Below are 15,058 nucleotides of genomic sequence, written 5' to 3'. Positions count from 1 at the left end.
TGTGGATTTCGTTCTGGAGGTGATCTATGGAATCTTTTGATTTCTATTTTATTCTCTTGTTCAAGAATATCTGGACAGTTTTCTTGATAATTTCTTGTATTATGATGTTCAGATCTTTTTTTTTTATCATGGTTTTCAGGTAGTTGAATAACTCCTAAATCATCTCTCCTGAATCTATTTTCAAGGTCACTTGTTTTTTCAATGAGCTATTTCATGGTTTCTTCTGTTTTTTCATTCTTTTGATTTTGTTTTATTGTTTCTTAATGTCTCATGAAGTCATTAGTTTCTAGTTGTTCAATGCTATTTTTTAGGAAATAATTTTCTTCCATCAGCTTTTGAGCTCCTTTTTCATTTGGCCCATTTCTTCTTGCATTGCTTTTATGTCTCTTTCTCATTTTTCTCTATCTCTCTTAATTGATTTTTGAAATCCTTTTTCAGTTTTTCCAGAATCTAAGTCCAATTCATAGTTTTCTTTGCAAGTGTTTGGTTCCTTTCACTGTCCCCCTCTGTATCTGTGCCTTGCTCTTTTTCTGCATAAAAATTCCTTATGGTTAACTGTTTTTATTTATTTATTTATTTATTTTTGATGTTTGCTTATTCTCTCAGCCATTTTCTTGACTTTCACTTTTATTTTAAAGGTAGGCTCTGTTCTTCAGGAGGATAGGGCAACCTCTTAAATTTCAGTCCTTACTTATTCAGTCCTTAGCCTTATTCCTGGGTTTCTGCTAGTTTCAGGTCTTTTAGGTTGGAATGATGGCCTGTTGGGTGAGAGCTCTGAGAGCCACCTTCCACTGCTGATTCAATTACCCCCTGAGGCTGCTGATAGCTCAAATTCTAGCCTTTCAATTGGTACTAAACCCAAACTGGGATTTAGGTCCTCACCACAAGTCTGGCCTAGGACTCTTGACCTTGCTCTGGACCCCCACAGATCAGGCTGCATAGCACAGACTGTCCTGGGCTAAAATTCTGGACCTCACTGCAGGTTTGCTTGGAACTTTAAAGGGTGTGCATTGAGTTGGATTGCATTTGTCCTGGGCAAGGTGGCAGGGTCTCATGGTCTGGATGATGGCTTGGGCCCAGGTTCAGAACCTAGAACAATAAATGTGGTGTATGTGTGGAGGAGCATTGCTATTGGCTTGCTCCTTATTCCTTGTTGTAGCTTCCTTCTGGCTCTGCCCCCCTTCTCTCCCCAATACCCCAAATGTTCACTGCCTCCCTTTTAGGTTGTTCTCTTCATGAAAATTCCTTTATTCTGCCTCCATGTTGGTTCTTTCACTTCTGTATTCATTTTGTGGTGCTATTTTAAGATTGGTTGGAGGGAATTCTCATTGTGATTTGGAGTTTCCCTGCTTCTACTCTGCCATCTTTACCCCATATCCTCTCTTAGTTTTTATGCCATTGTTCTCTTCTGGTTCTCCTCCCTGTCTGTCTGCTTCTTCACATTCTCCTTTGCTGGTAATCCCATGAGTAATTCTCCAGGCTCTGTCCTAGGCTTTCTTCTCTTCTTCTTTTATGGAATCTAATTTGGTTATTTTAACAGCTCCCATTGGTTCATTTATCATCTATATGAAGATGATTCCCAGAAAAATATATCTAGACCTAATTTTTCTCCTAAACCTTAGGTCTGCATCATCAGCTGTTTTTTAGACATATCAAATTGGAAGTTCCAAATGGTTCCCAAATTCAACATGCCTAAAAGAGAACACATAATCTTTCACCCAAAATTTTCCCCTCTTCCCAACATTCTTATTACATTTGAGATCACCCTTTTAGTCAGAGTTTCACAAACTTTTCATCTTTAACCCCTAATTTTCAGTAACTTCATATGTTCTTCAATTAAATTCAGCACCAAATCTTGTCATTTCTACCTTCACAATATCTCTCATATGTCCCCTCCTCTCTACTCACACAGTTGCCACCATAATTAAAGTCCTCATCACCTCTTACTTAGACTACTGCAATAACATTTAAAAATATATTTTTCCAACCAGCAAAAATCTGCCTTCTTTTCCTCCACCCTAAACCTCTCGTGTTACCTGGAAAATGAAAAAACAAAACTCCTGTTACAAATGTGTATAGTTGAACAAAACAAATTTCCACATTGTCCATATACAAATATACATATATATATATATAATACACACATATATATACAATATGCATATGTATATATAAATTCTGTAATCTGAGTCTTTCATCTTTCTATTAGGAGGTGGGTAGGTTTCATTAGTCTTCTGGAGTTGTCGTTGGTCATTACATTGATCAAAGTTCCTAATTCTTCCAAATTCATTTGTCTTTACCATATTATTGTCATTGTATAAATTGTTCTCCTGGTTCTCTTCATTTCACTTTGCATCAGTTCATATAAGTCTTCCCAGAATTTTTTTTAAACACTCCCCTTCATCATTTCTTAAAGCACATTAAATAGTATTCATTCACATTTATATGTCATAAGTTATTCATCCTTTTCCCATTTGATAGTCACTTTCTTAGATTCCCATTCTTGGTGTAAGACCTCAAAATGAACTCCAAATATTTTTGTACATCCCTACTTAGAATTTGTTTTGCTTTGAATTTATCCCTCCCTTAATATATCTTTTTTTCCTAATTCTCCCATCCCTCTTCTCCCTTTTTCTTCCTGCTTCCTTGTTAACTGAAATGTATTCCTGTGCTCAGCTATCTATCTATATGCATATTATTCCCTGCAATAACCTTCTAATTAATTTCTCTTCATCAAGTTTCTCCCTACTCTATTCCATCCTCCACTCAGCTGTCGAAATGAATTTTCTAAAATATGTCTGACCATATTACTTCCCAGCTAGAAGAAGAGCTCAACGTGGCTCCCTGTTGCCTTTAGGATTAATTATAAAGCTTTTTTTCATTTTTTTTTCACATTTTTCACTTAAAGCCTATTACAACTTGATTCCTTTTTTTAACTTTCCAGTCTTCTTATATTTTATCCCCCTCTCCCCGACCTTCCCATTCACTCTGACATCCTGCTACACGGACTTGAGTCCAGTGATGTTTTTTACCCACAACACTCTATCTCTCATCTCCATCTTAGCATTGGCTGGTTCCCAGAAAGATACCCCATCTCACCTCTAGTTTCCTTGCCATTCTTCAAGATTCAGATCAAAGACTGCCTTCTGTGGGAGCCTCTGCCTGGCTCCCCCATCTGCTAGTACCTTTTTCTCTGAGATTGCCTTCCATCTACTCTGCATACATTCTATATGTATCCTATAGTGAATATTAGCTTCTTGAGGGCAGAGTCTATTTTTGTCTTTTTTCATATCTCCAGCACTTAGCACAATGCTTGGCAGATGGCAAACCCATAATAAATGATTGTTAATAAATGACTGACTGAAAGAAAGATGGAAATGACAAATGATTTCATTGTGGACTGATAGTGTTGATGAAGCTAGAGATTCCCCTGCTTGTTCTTCCTGTTATAGGAACCTTTCAGAGGAGTGGAGCTAAAATATTTCTTCCAAGAAACTCTTGAAACCCATCCTGTACTCCAAATTTTCCTCCCCTCTTTGAGGGAGAGTATTTTCCACCATCAAATAGAAGTTGGTTTACTACTAAGTATGTTTTTTTCAGGTCTACATTTGTTACTATCTTGTGATAAAACTGTTTTTGAAATCACTTTCCTTTACATAAAGTTCATGAACAGTGATAACTGTTGTGTACTGTCAGTCAAGCCATCAATCAATAAACATTTATTAAGAATCTACTATGCTAAGTACTGGGGCAACTAGGTAGCACAGTAGATAGTTACTTAATCCCATTTGTCTAGCCCTTGCCTTTCTGTTTTAGAGTTGATACCAAGAAAAAAATTAGGATTAAAAAAGAAAATCTGAATGTATGTTGTAGCTCCTTAGCAGTCCCTGAGGGCTGGTAATGTTTCATTTTTGTCTTCATATCCTTAGCACCCTTGCACTGTCTCACTTAATAAATGCTGGTTGGATTGAATTAAATATCCATGCACCTTAGCTTTAAATTGCATGTAGGCAAAATTTCCAGGGATATGTAGATGAAATATTAAGGAATGATTTTCACAGCTGACCTTTTGCCACAATTGGATTTTATTTGGTAACTAGTTAATGTTTATTGGAATCTAATGCTGAGCAAGAGGCTGTGCAGAGCAGATGGTTCTCTATTTTCTTCACCCAATGGTCAGACAAGAAACACACAGATGGTTGAATCCGAATGTGCCTTGTTCACATCTCAGTGGACAGATCAAAAATCTTTGATAGTCTGGGCTAGAGAATCTCTCCAAAATGCAGCCAGAGCCACCTCTCCCAGGTGTTACTATTTCTCTATAAATAGTTTCTCTGATCTCCACCCAATGCATCCATAATCCCATTGCTCTGGCCTTTAGACTAACACACTCAGTGACTAGAAGCAACCTTGACTGTAGATTCATTACAAATTATTTATCTCAAATGAAGTTTTTTCTCTTTAGGGGTTCCATCCCAACAGCAAGTTGTTCCCTCCAGCAAAACCATGACTGTGGATAGTAAAGAGTGACTACCACACAAATTAGAATCTAGGGTGATCCCCTGCAAGCATGCAGGCATAGCCTTGGGGGAAACATTACAGAAGGCAATGGTGAAAGATCTAAAGTCTCATTGCTAAACTGATACATTGAAGAGCTATTCTTCACTTTATAGAAGAAGTTGCTACAGCATTCATTTTAGAAAGTGGACTATCCTACATCACTGAAAATATGATTCAGTTCACAAAAATCAGTTAATTATTACCTTTTCAGGAACACATCTGTTAAATGAAATATGAAAGAGCTATGCTTAAATTGATTTGGGGGTACATTCTTCTTTTGCTACCAATTACACAAATCAAAAGTTTGTTTTTCTCTTCCTCTTCTATTCCAAAAAAATTGGAATATTCAATCCCTAATTCATCAACAAATAAAATGAAGTGACTTGGGAAGGGTCACAGTCAGTACTTATCTGAGGCTACATTTGAACTGTGTTCTTGAGTACAGGAAATCCCTGTACTTTTTTTTTTTTTGCTTTTGCTTATTCACTCATCTGATGTCCTAGAAATTAGGTACCATTTGAAAAGGCAAAGCCAAATTTTCTCTTAAAAAAAGAAAGGATAGATGAGAGGCTTGGGCAATGAGACCAAGTTGATGAGTATTTGCTCTTTTTTCCAAAGTAAGAATGTAGCAGTATTATCTGGTATTTTATTTTCTAATTTTCAAACCCCATATCTCAAAGATGAACAAAGACAACTGAATAAAACTCTTCCTAATAAAAGACCCCTACTTCTTTTATTTTAATTTGCAGGTTGCCTGAGACCTCTGGCTTCTGCTAATGGTTACGTCAACATGTCTGAGTACCAGTCCAACTTCCCCGTGGGAGCAGTGATTGCCTACCACTGTTTCCCAGGATTCAAACTAGAGGGGTCAGAGTATCTCGAGTGCTTATATAACCTTATCTGGTCATATAGTCCACCCAGGTGCCTTGCTTTAGAAGGTAACATATCTTATTATCTTCTTTGTTTTATTGAGGTCTATTAAAAATGTACACTTGATGGAGAAAAGCTCAGAGAAAATGCTTGGTTTCCCAGAAGAGTGCATTGTGCCCTGACCTATTCCTGAGTCTGTAGAGTTATTTAGAACATGTTTCATGAGATCATGTTGACAGTTTATTGGGAAATAAAATTTGCTTCTTTCTGTTTCAAATAGGGAAGGAGGAGGGAGAATAGAATGAAAGTTTCTATCATCAAAGGCTAAACTGAAAAATATCACTGTGTTAAATGAATTGTCTTATAAAATTAATTTTTCTCCAACAAATGAAAACAGATTGTATTATAGCATCATATAACTCACCCATTTTTTCACTGTTATGTCGATGTTTCCACTGTATTTTCATGTACTTTATAGCTGGGTTGTAAATGTTTGGCTGCAAGTGTGCATGAGAGCCTGAAAGCAACAGTTTTATTTCTTTTAGTTATATATGCACAGACGTGTGCCTGCGCACAAACCTGCCATTACTTTTGAAAGCAGTAAATACTTGAGACCACTGACCAACAGCAAAAGACAAAGAAGGAGGAGGGATGAAACTTGTCAGACAAAAGGAAGGGCCTGTAGGGATGGAATTCATATGAAAACTTCTCTTTGGCACAGGAAATATGTATACCCTTCTCCTGCTACTAGTCAGGGGCTAAAACCATAAACAAAGAGCCCATTTTGGTTGGTTTTTGTTCCTACATCATTGGTGAAAAGGGAGGATTGGACTGGATGATCTCTAAGATACTTTCCAGCTATAAATACTGGGGCACAAAGGGAAGAGAAGTTAATGTACTCCTTGTTTCTATCATCTCTAGCTCATAGTACAATAAATGGATGGGAAGGGAGAGGGAGTTGGGAGATATGGCCCCTTCCTTCAAGGAGCTTATCAAAAGAATTTACAATCTAATTTAGAATGCCAAACTCAAAGGAAAATAAGGGAATGGTGACATGACAATAAAGCAACAAAATCATTGATTTACAGTTGGAAGGTCTAGAGATCATCTATTCCAATGTGTATCCAAATGGGAATGGCAACTGCAACATCCCCAGTAAAGGATCATCTAGCCTCCTCTTAAATACCTCCAGCTTTTTAGGAGAATTCACCGTCATGAGGAACTAAGACACTTATTCTCTTTTTCAGACTACTGGTTGCAAGGAAGTTTTTCTTCATATTAAACTGAAACTTGGGTCTTTGCAATTTATACCTACATTTTCTCATTCCATGCTTTAGATCTAATCAATCAATCAATCTAAACTCTATGCAAGTAGGAATTATTTTATTCTTTGTACCTGTGCTTAGTGTAGTACCTGGCACTTTTATTGTTCAGCCATTTTTCAGTCATGTCTGACTTCATAATGCTGCATGGGTTTTCTTGGCAAAGAAAGTGGAGTGGTTAGCTGTTTCCTTCTACAGCAGATTAAGGCAAAAAGGAGTTACTTGACTTGTCTAAGGTCACACAGCTGGTGAATTTTTTGAGACCATATTTGATCTCAGGTCTTCCTAACTCTAGGTCTAGTGCTCTATTCTTTGAGCCACCTTGATGCCTCAGTATGTGACTGGCCATAGAAAGCACTTAATAAGTACTCACTGATTGATTGATGGACAAGCATTTATTAAGTGCTAAGCAATATGCTAAATGCTAAACATGCAAATACAAAGAATGAAGTAATCCCTATTCTTAAAAAGTTTACAGTCTTTTGGGAAGCAACATATACATATTTAAGTATATGTGGAATTCTTATAAAGGAATAAAAACAAAATAAATAAAAAGTACTTGAATACAAGGAAGTTAGGCAGGGAAGGCTCTAGCAAGAAGGGCTATTAGGACAGGCATGTAAAAGTTAGACAACTTGAGCTGCATCTTAGAGGAAAATAGGGATTCTCTGAGATCAAAGAGAGAAGAAAGGACATTCCAGGCTTGGAGAATAGTTCATGCAAACTTGATGTAGTGCTTTTTGGGAGGAATAGAGAGAAGGACAACTATAATCCAAACTGGATTATAGAATTTTGGAAAAGTTTAATGTATAATGAAGCTGGACAGTACAGTGGACAAATCATTCTGCACAGTTGGGAGGGACTGGGGTTCAAATCTTGCCTCAGATACTTTCTAGCTGTGTGGCCCTGGACAAGTCGCCCAATGTGCCTAGCCTAAACCATTCTTCTGCCTTGAAAGTGAACAGAAGGTAAATATATATATACATATATGTATATATAAAATGTGTGTATGTGTGTAAAATAAAGCCAAAAACAAAATTTGGAAGTCTGTAAAAACAAAAAGAGAAGACATATTTTGTTCTAGAGGTAATTTATTGAGTAGAAGAGTAACATAGTCAGGAAAATCACTTTTGTAGCAGCATGGAAGATGTACTACACTAGTTAGTAGGGTATTACAGTAATCCAGGTAAATAATTCTGAGAGCCTGATCTGAAGTGAGTTCACAATTCAGAGAGTAAAGAGATGGAATTATATGACAGATATTCAAGTAGAAATGGCAAGATTTGGCAACTGATTGCACATATAGAATGAAGGAAAGTGAGAACTCAAAGATAACACTGAGATTCTAGAACATAAGAATGTCAAAGTCTTGGGGAGAAACGTGGAGATTTTTCGAAAAGAGTAATGAAGAGGAGGTAATGAATTCTGTTTGGCCATATTGACCTTGAGATATCTCTGGGATATCAAGTGGAAAATTTCCAATAAACAGTTTGTGGTGTGGGATTGAAGCTCAGGGAAGAGATTGGGGCTTCAGAGATAGTTCTATGAATGATCTGCATAGAGATGAACAGTAAACCAATAATAGGTGATAAAATCACCACAAGAGAGTGTGGAGTAAGAAGAGGATTCAAGAGAAAGCCATGAGGAAATCCTCAGAGCTAGGGGTCATGATAGAGATATGGAGCTACCAAAGGAGAATGAGAAGCAGGAGGAGAATAGGTGGATAACCAAGATGGAGTATTGTCAAGAATACCTAGAGTTAAGAGAGTATCCAGGAGGAGAATCCAGGTCAGCAGTATCAAATACATATAGCCTCTGGATAAAAAAATGAGGACTGAGAAAAAGACCATCAGCTTTAGAGGTTAATGGAACACCGATGACTGAAATGAATTTTTGTTGATTGATGAGATCAAACACCACATCACAACGTGTTGAGTAGTGAGCAGCAACAGAGGAAAGATAGGACTGTATAGTTGGAGGAGATATTATGGTCTGATGAAAAATTTTTAAGGCTATGGAGACTTGGACATGTTTAAAGATAGTAGGGAAAGATCCAGCAAATAGGGAAAGGGGGTGAGAAAAAGGAAGGGATAATTTAAGGTTCAATTTCAAATCATGTCAAGAAATATTTATTAAGCACCCACTATGTGCCATGCAATTTACTAAGTGCTAGGGGAAGGAGGGAAAGAAGGAAGGTATGAAGAGGAAGGAAGGAAGGCAGAAAGGAAATAAAGAGGAAAGAAAGGAAGGAAGGAAGGAAGGAAGGAAGGAAGGAAGGAAGGAAGGAAGGAAGGAAGGAAGGAAGGAAGGAAGGAAGGAAGGAAGGAAGGAAGGAAGGAAGGAAGGAAGGAAGGAAGGAAAAGAAAGCTATCTTTGTATACTCCTAAGAAGCTTATAGTCTTATGTGGGGAAACGATATACAAATAACTGTGGAAAGATACGTACAAGAGAAGTTGAAGATAATCTAAGAGGGAAGGAACTAGCAGTAAGGGGAATCAGAAACATCTTTTTTGCAGAAGGTGAGATTTTAAATGAGAGAAGGAAGCCAGGAAAACCAGGTGACAGAGATGAGGAAGGAGAGAATTCTGTGAAAATGCTTAGTCTTAAAGAAGTTTGAGAAATAGCAAGGGGAGGCCAGTATCACAGAATACCTTGTAAACTGAGGCACAGACTCTATAAAACTTAGAGGGTTACTTGAAGGAATCTATGAATTGTAGGGCATTGTAACAAGCACAGATCTCACCTGAACCCTCTATCCCACTTTCACTTGAACAGGAAGAAAAACAAGAGATATCAAGTGCCTGTAAGATTAAAGACATACATGCATATGGGAGTAAATTGGTCTAGAACAAAAAGCTCAAAGTATAGCTGACCAGCAACCATTTTTATAATGCTTAGTGAAGGGAAACAGGAAAGGGGGATAGAAAGGGCTGATCCAGGGTGGGATCTGGGGTGGTATGGATAAAGAGATCCCAGGAATGGGATATTGGATACTCAGGTGCAAGCAAGGGGGAAACAAAAATCTTTGTTACATATTTTTAGCCTAAAGATAGCAAGATAAGAGTATGAAGTGATTCAGTTTCAATGTTTCAACAGTACAATGATCCATTAAGCCTCATATGTTCCATAGTTGAGGCCAAATGATAAACTTAATCAGAGTTAAAGAGTCTGAGACAAGCCATACAAAGACTGGGACTAGACAAAGCACAAGGACTTTGGTTATCTCATTTCAGAGAGAGTTTGTGAGAGTTGGTATGGAGTGAGCCAGTGTCCTGCCTACTCTTCTAGGATGAAGAGAGTTGTTTCTATGATTATGTCATCCAGGAGGTAACTTTCAAAAACATGTTCTTCAAGTTACACTGAGTCCTAAAGACAATCTGTTTCTCCAAATCACTCTGATTCCCAGGTAAATGGAGTCAGTCTTACATCTTTTTATTACTCACATAGTAGGGCAACTCTAGCATATCAAGATAGTTATCAAAATAATTCACACAACCTGGAGGAGAGTTAAGATATGTAAGAAAACTGGAAAGGCGGGAAAAGGCCAGATTATAAGGGGCTTGTTGGAAGAAATTGTTGGCAAACAGGGAAATCGATGGAATCAAGCATACTTGTGGAAGGATTAGCATTGGCAAGAAGAAGGTCCATTTCTTTTTCAGGGAATGAGGGAAAGGAGAAAGAAAGTGAGGAATTATGTTTTGAGATAAGAGAAAGGGAGAAGAGAGAGGTCATGGCTAGTGGTCTCCCTTTTCTCAAAAAAGTAAGAGATATAACATACTCAACTTATAAGGTGGGGAAAAGGGAACAAATGTGTTATCAATGGAAGGGAAGAGAAGGTTTGAAATTGTTCCTGTGGAAAGTAAGATTGATTATCAGCTAGGGAGAAATAAAATAATAATAGTCAACATTTATATAGTATTTTAAGGTTTATAAAGCATTTTATATACATTATATATTATTTGATCCTTAAAACAGCCCCATGAAATACATAGATGCTATTATTATCCCCCTCTTACAAATGAGGGAATTGACTCTGAGGGGTAAGATATAGAGGGCACATAAATATTAAGTGTCTAAGGTAAGATTGAAACTTCCTTACTACAAGTCCAGCACTCTGCCCACTGCACCCCTAGCAGCCTTTACCTAGTAAAGATCCAGTTGAAATTCGATAACATAAACTTACGGTGTACTCTCTTAGCACAATTGTGGGGCTTCCTTTAGTCCTGTTCAGCAGCCCATGAGTAGGAATGGATAAAGCAGATGGTGGATCAAACCAAATAAATCTAATCTCTCTTTCTACATGGTGATCTTTCAGATACTAGAATAAAGCCAACTCTCTTGTTCAGGTTAAAAATTCATAGATTCCTTCAATTATTTTCAAGTCCTCTCACTTTTCTGGTTAGCCTCTTTTGGATGTACTTGAGAAAGATGTCAGTGTCCTTTCTAAATAGATGCCCAAGCCTGAATGAAGTACTCCATCTGCTGTCTGAGTAAGACAGGGTACAGTAGGACTGGTACTGCCATCATTCTGGATACAGTGTTAAAGGAGATCAAATTTGCATTATCTTTTGTGGTTGCTTTCACACTAGTGACTCACACTGAACATTCGGCCCTGGTTTTTTGTTATATATACATATATATGTGTATATGTATATATATATATACATATACGCATATATATATGTATGAACTGTTGCCCAGAAACATATTTGGACAGTTGATTCTTCTGAACTTCTGCAAAATTTGTACTTGTCAGTCCATGAAGATTCATGCATATCTATCATTGATGTTTTCTTTAAGAAGAAACTCAGAAGTCACTGAACATGGCCAGCAAAAACAGAACAGAAAGAAATGAAATTTACTACATCTTAACAGAAGGGAAATGACTCATTACTGATGTGACATTCATTTCCAAATCAGCTTATCCATGTATAGTTGGATCATCAACTGTTCAAAGCAAAATTCAAAGTTACTATTAAATTAAGGAAAAGTTAAAAATGAGAAGACACCACATCTGATTACAGATCTATCTAAATGCTAATATCAAAAGAAAGAAACAAACAGAGGAGGTGAGGAGAAGGGAGAAGAAGGGGTGAGAAGGAAGAAGAAAGGAGGAGAGCAGAGAAAAGAATAAGAAATGAGAGAGAAAAAAAGAGAAAGTCATTGTTACTATTTCTTGAAGTTGAACTAATACAAAATAGAGAAAGTTCAGATTATGGAAAAGCTAAAATATCAGGCAAAGGAATATGAAATCTACTCAAAAGATTCTAGGGAGCCACTAAAGATATTTGACAAGAGTGATATAATATCTAGTCACTGATCATCTCTAAGTCTCAGTTTATTTATCTATAAAATGGAGATAATGGGTTAAGAGAACATTCTTCACAAGTTTATTGAGATTAAAAGGGATATGTGTAAAATCCATTTTGAGCTTTAAAATACTTTATAAATATAAACTCTTCTACTATTCATAAGAAAGATTTTTTCTCACTGAAATATGAAACATGGATCAAAAGGAGAGAATGTAAACAGGAAACCTATCTAAGAGGCTGTTAGAGCAATCTAAGGAGGTGGTAACGGGGTCCTGAATTAGCATGGCAGTAGTGGGAATAAAAAGAGAGGAGAGCATAGATGGGATATGTTTACAGAGCTCAATTTGGGAAGTGTGATTAACTGATTGTAACTCCTAAGAAATGCCAGAGTAGTAAGATTCAAAGATAACCTCTAACATTGAGAATTCAAGGGAATGGATAAATGGTAAAGAAGGAAGGAAGGAAGAAAGAAAGAAAGGAAGAAAGAAGAAAGGAAGAAAGAAAGAAAGAAAGAAAGAAAGAAAGAAAGAAAGAAAGAAAGAAAGAAAGAAAGAAAGAAAGAAAGAAAGAAAGAAAGAAAGAAAGAAAGAAAGAAAGAAAGAAAGAAAGAAAGAAAGAAAGAAAGAAAGAAAGAAAGAAAGAAAAAAGAAAAAGAAAGAAAAAGGAAAAGAAAGGCAACTCAGTTTGGACCTGGCAACAGGTTTAAAGAAACCATGGGACAGCCATGAGCCTAGAAGGACAGAAAAGGCATGGTTAGAAAGGTAGAAAAAGAACCAAGAGGATATAATGTCTCTGAAGCCAGAGAAGAAAGAGTATTCATTAAAAGCCAAAGTAGTAGAGAGATCAAGCAGAATGAGAAGAGGAGAGAGACAGAGAGAAAAAGGAAGAAGCCATTAAATTTGGTAATAAGAGGGCACTGATGACTTTTGAGAAAATAATTTCAGTAGAATATTAGAGAGGAAAATCAGAATGTCAATGGGCAAGGAGAACCAACGGTAGTTATAGATATCTTTCCCAAGAAGTTGAGTAGTGAAGAGGAAAGGAGAGATGGGACAGTAGGACAGTAGTTAGCTTAGACAGTGACTGGAACATAGTAAGTACTATATAAATAATAATAATTATTATTATTAATTAGATGGCACAAAAGGATGAAAAAGATTTTTATAGGATTTAGGGAGGCCTAAGCACAGTAGTAAGTAGATGGAAAGACAACACTGGTAAAAGAAAAATTGGAGAGCATGGGGGTGGGGGAATTCCTGCTGAAATAAAGTCCTGGCAGAGACAGGAGGGAATAATATCAATGATTGCAAATAGGCTTAGTGAAAAGTAGGGATAGCAGAGTAAAATAAGCAGAACCAGAAGAACATTGTACAGAGTAACAGCAATACTGTATTGTAGAATGATCAACTGTGAAAGACTTAGCTACTCAGCAATACAATGATCCAGGACAGTTTTTAAAATTTAAATTGTATCTTTATTATCACACAAAACACACTTCCATATTGGTCATTGTTATAAGAGCATACTCATACAAAACCCAAATCTCAAAATAAAACTGGAAATTCACTAATGTGAAAAATATTATTCTCTGATCCACATCCATCCAACTCAACAGTTCTTTCTCTGGAAGTAGATAGCATTCCCTGTCAAAAGTCTTTCAGGATTGACCTGGATCATTGCATTGCTAAGAATAGTCAAGTTTTCACAATATTGCTGTTATTGTGTACAATGTTCTTCTGGTTCTGCTTGTTTTGCTCTGCATAGTCCATGGCCCATGTTGATCTTTCTAGCTTTTTTTCTGAAATCATCCTGCTCATCATTTCTCATAGCACAATAGTATTTCACCTTCATCATGTGCCACAATTTGTTCAGCCATTCCCCAATTGATGGACATCCCCAAAATTTCTAATTCTTTGCCACCACAAAAAGAAATGCTATAAATATTTTATGCAAATGGGTCCTTTCCCCCTTTTTATTATCTTTTTGGGATATAGACCCAGTAGTGGTATTATAGGATCAAAGGATATGCACAGTTTTATAGCCCTTTGGACATAGTTCCAAATTGCCTTACAGAATGGTTGGATCAGTTCACAACTGCACCAAAAAGTCATTAGTGTCCCAATCTTCCTTTATTGTCATATTGGCCACGCTGATAGGTGTGAGGTGGTGCATCAACACTATTTAATTTGCATTTCTTTAATTGAGTGATTTAGAACACTTTTTCATATCATTACTGATAGCTTTGATTTCATCTGAAAATATATCATTTGACCATTCAATTGGGGAATGGCTTGTATTCTTATAAATTTGGCTTAGTTCTCTGTAGATTTGAGAAATTAGACCTTTATCAGAGAAATTTGTGAAAATTTTTTTCTGAGTTTGTTCTTTCCCTTCTAACTTGGTTACATTCATTTAGTTTGAGTAAAAGCTTTTCAGTTTAATATAATCATAAAATTATTCATTTTTTATCTTATAATGGTCTCTATCTCATTTGGTCATAAATTCTTCCCTTCTCCAAAAATCTGCCAAGGAAACTATTATGTGTTCCCCTAATTTAGTTATGGTATCACTCTTTATATTTAAATCATGTATCCATTTTAACCTTATCTTGGTATAGGGTATGAATACTATTCTATATCTAGCTTCTGCCATACTAGTTTCCAATTTTTTTTCAGTAGTTTTAGTTAAATAGTGAATTCTTATTCCAAAAGCTGAGATCTTTGGGTTTATCAAACACTAGATTGCTAAGGCCATTTACCCCTGTATATATTGTGTATATTGTGTGTATTATGTATATATGTGTATATTATGTATCTAATCTATTTCATTGATCCACCCTTCTATTCCTTATCCAGTACTGGATTGTCTTTGATGATTACTGCTTTATTGTACAGTTTGAGATATGGTACTGCTAGGCCTCCTTCCTTGACATTTTTTTTTCATTAATTCCCTTGATATCCTTGACCTTTTGTTCTTGCAGAAGAATTTTGTTAT

At 36.4% G+C, this 15,058-nt stretch overlaps 1 protein-coding gene across 8 annotated transcripts in view; it reads left to right on the top strand.

Annotated features, from left to right (window-relative positions):
• SUSD4 (sushi domain containing 4) overlaps positions 1 to 15,058 on the top strand; it is a 255,988-nt gene that overhangs the window by 172,663 nt on the left and 68,267 nt on the right. For 4 of the 8 annotated variants that reach the window (XM_007481464.3, XM_056815986.1, XM_056815984.1 and 1 more), the window contains exon 5: positions 5,310 to 5,498. The exons of the other annotated variants lie outside the window; for them this stretch is intronic. In XM_007481464.3, coding sequence (XP_007481526.2) covers positions 5,310 to 5,498 — 189 coding nt within the window. The remainder of the gene's footprint in view (positions 1 to 5,309; positions 5,499 to 15,058) is intronic. 8 annotated transcript variants of the gene reach the window in all.

Source organism: Monodelphis domestica, chromosome 2 (assembly GCF_027887165.1).
Source record: "Monodelphis domestica isolate mMonDom1 chromosome 2, mMonDom1.pri, whole genome shotgun sequence".
Classification (NCBI taxonomy): domain Eukaryota; kingdom Metazoa; phylum Chordata; class Mammalia; order Didelphimorphia; family Didelphidae; genus Monodelphis; species Monodelphis domestica.
This window is presented reverse-complemented; position numbering and strand designations above follow the sequence as displayed.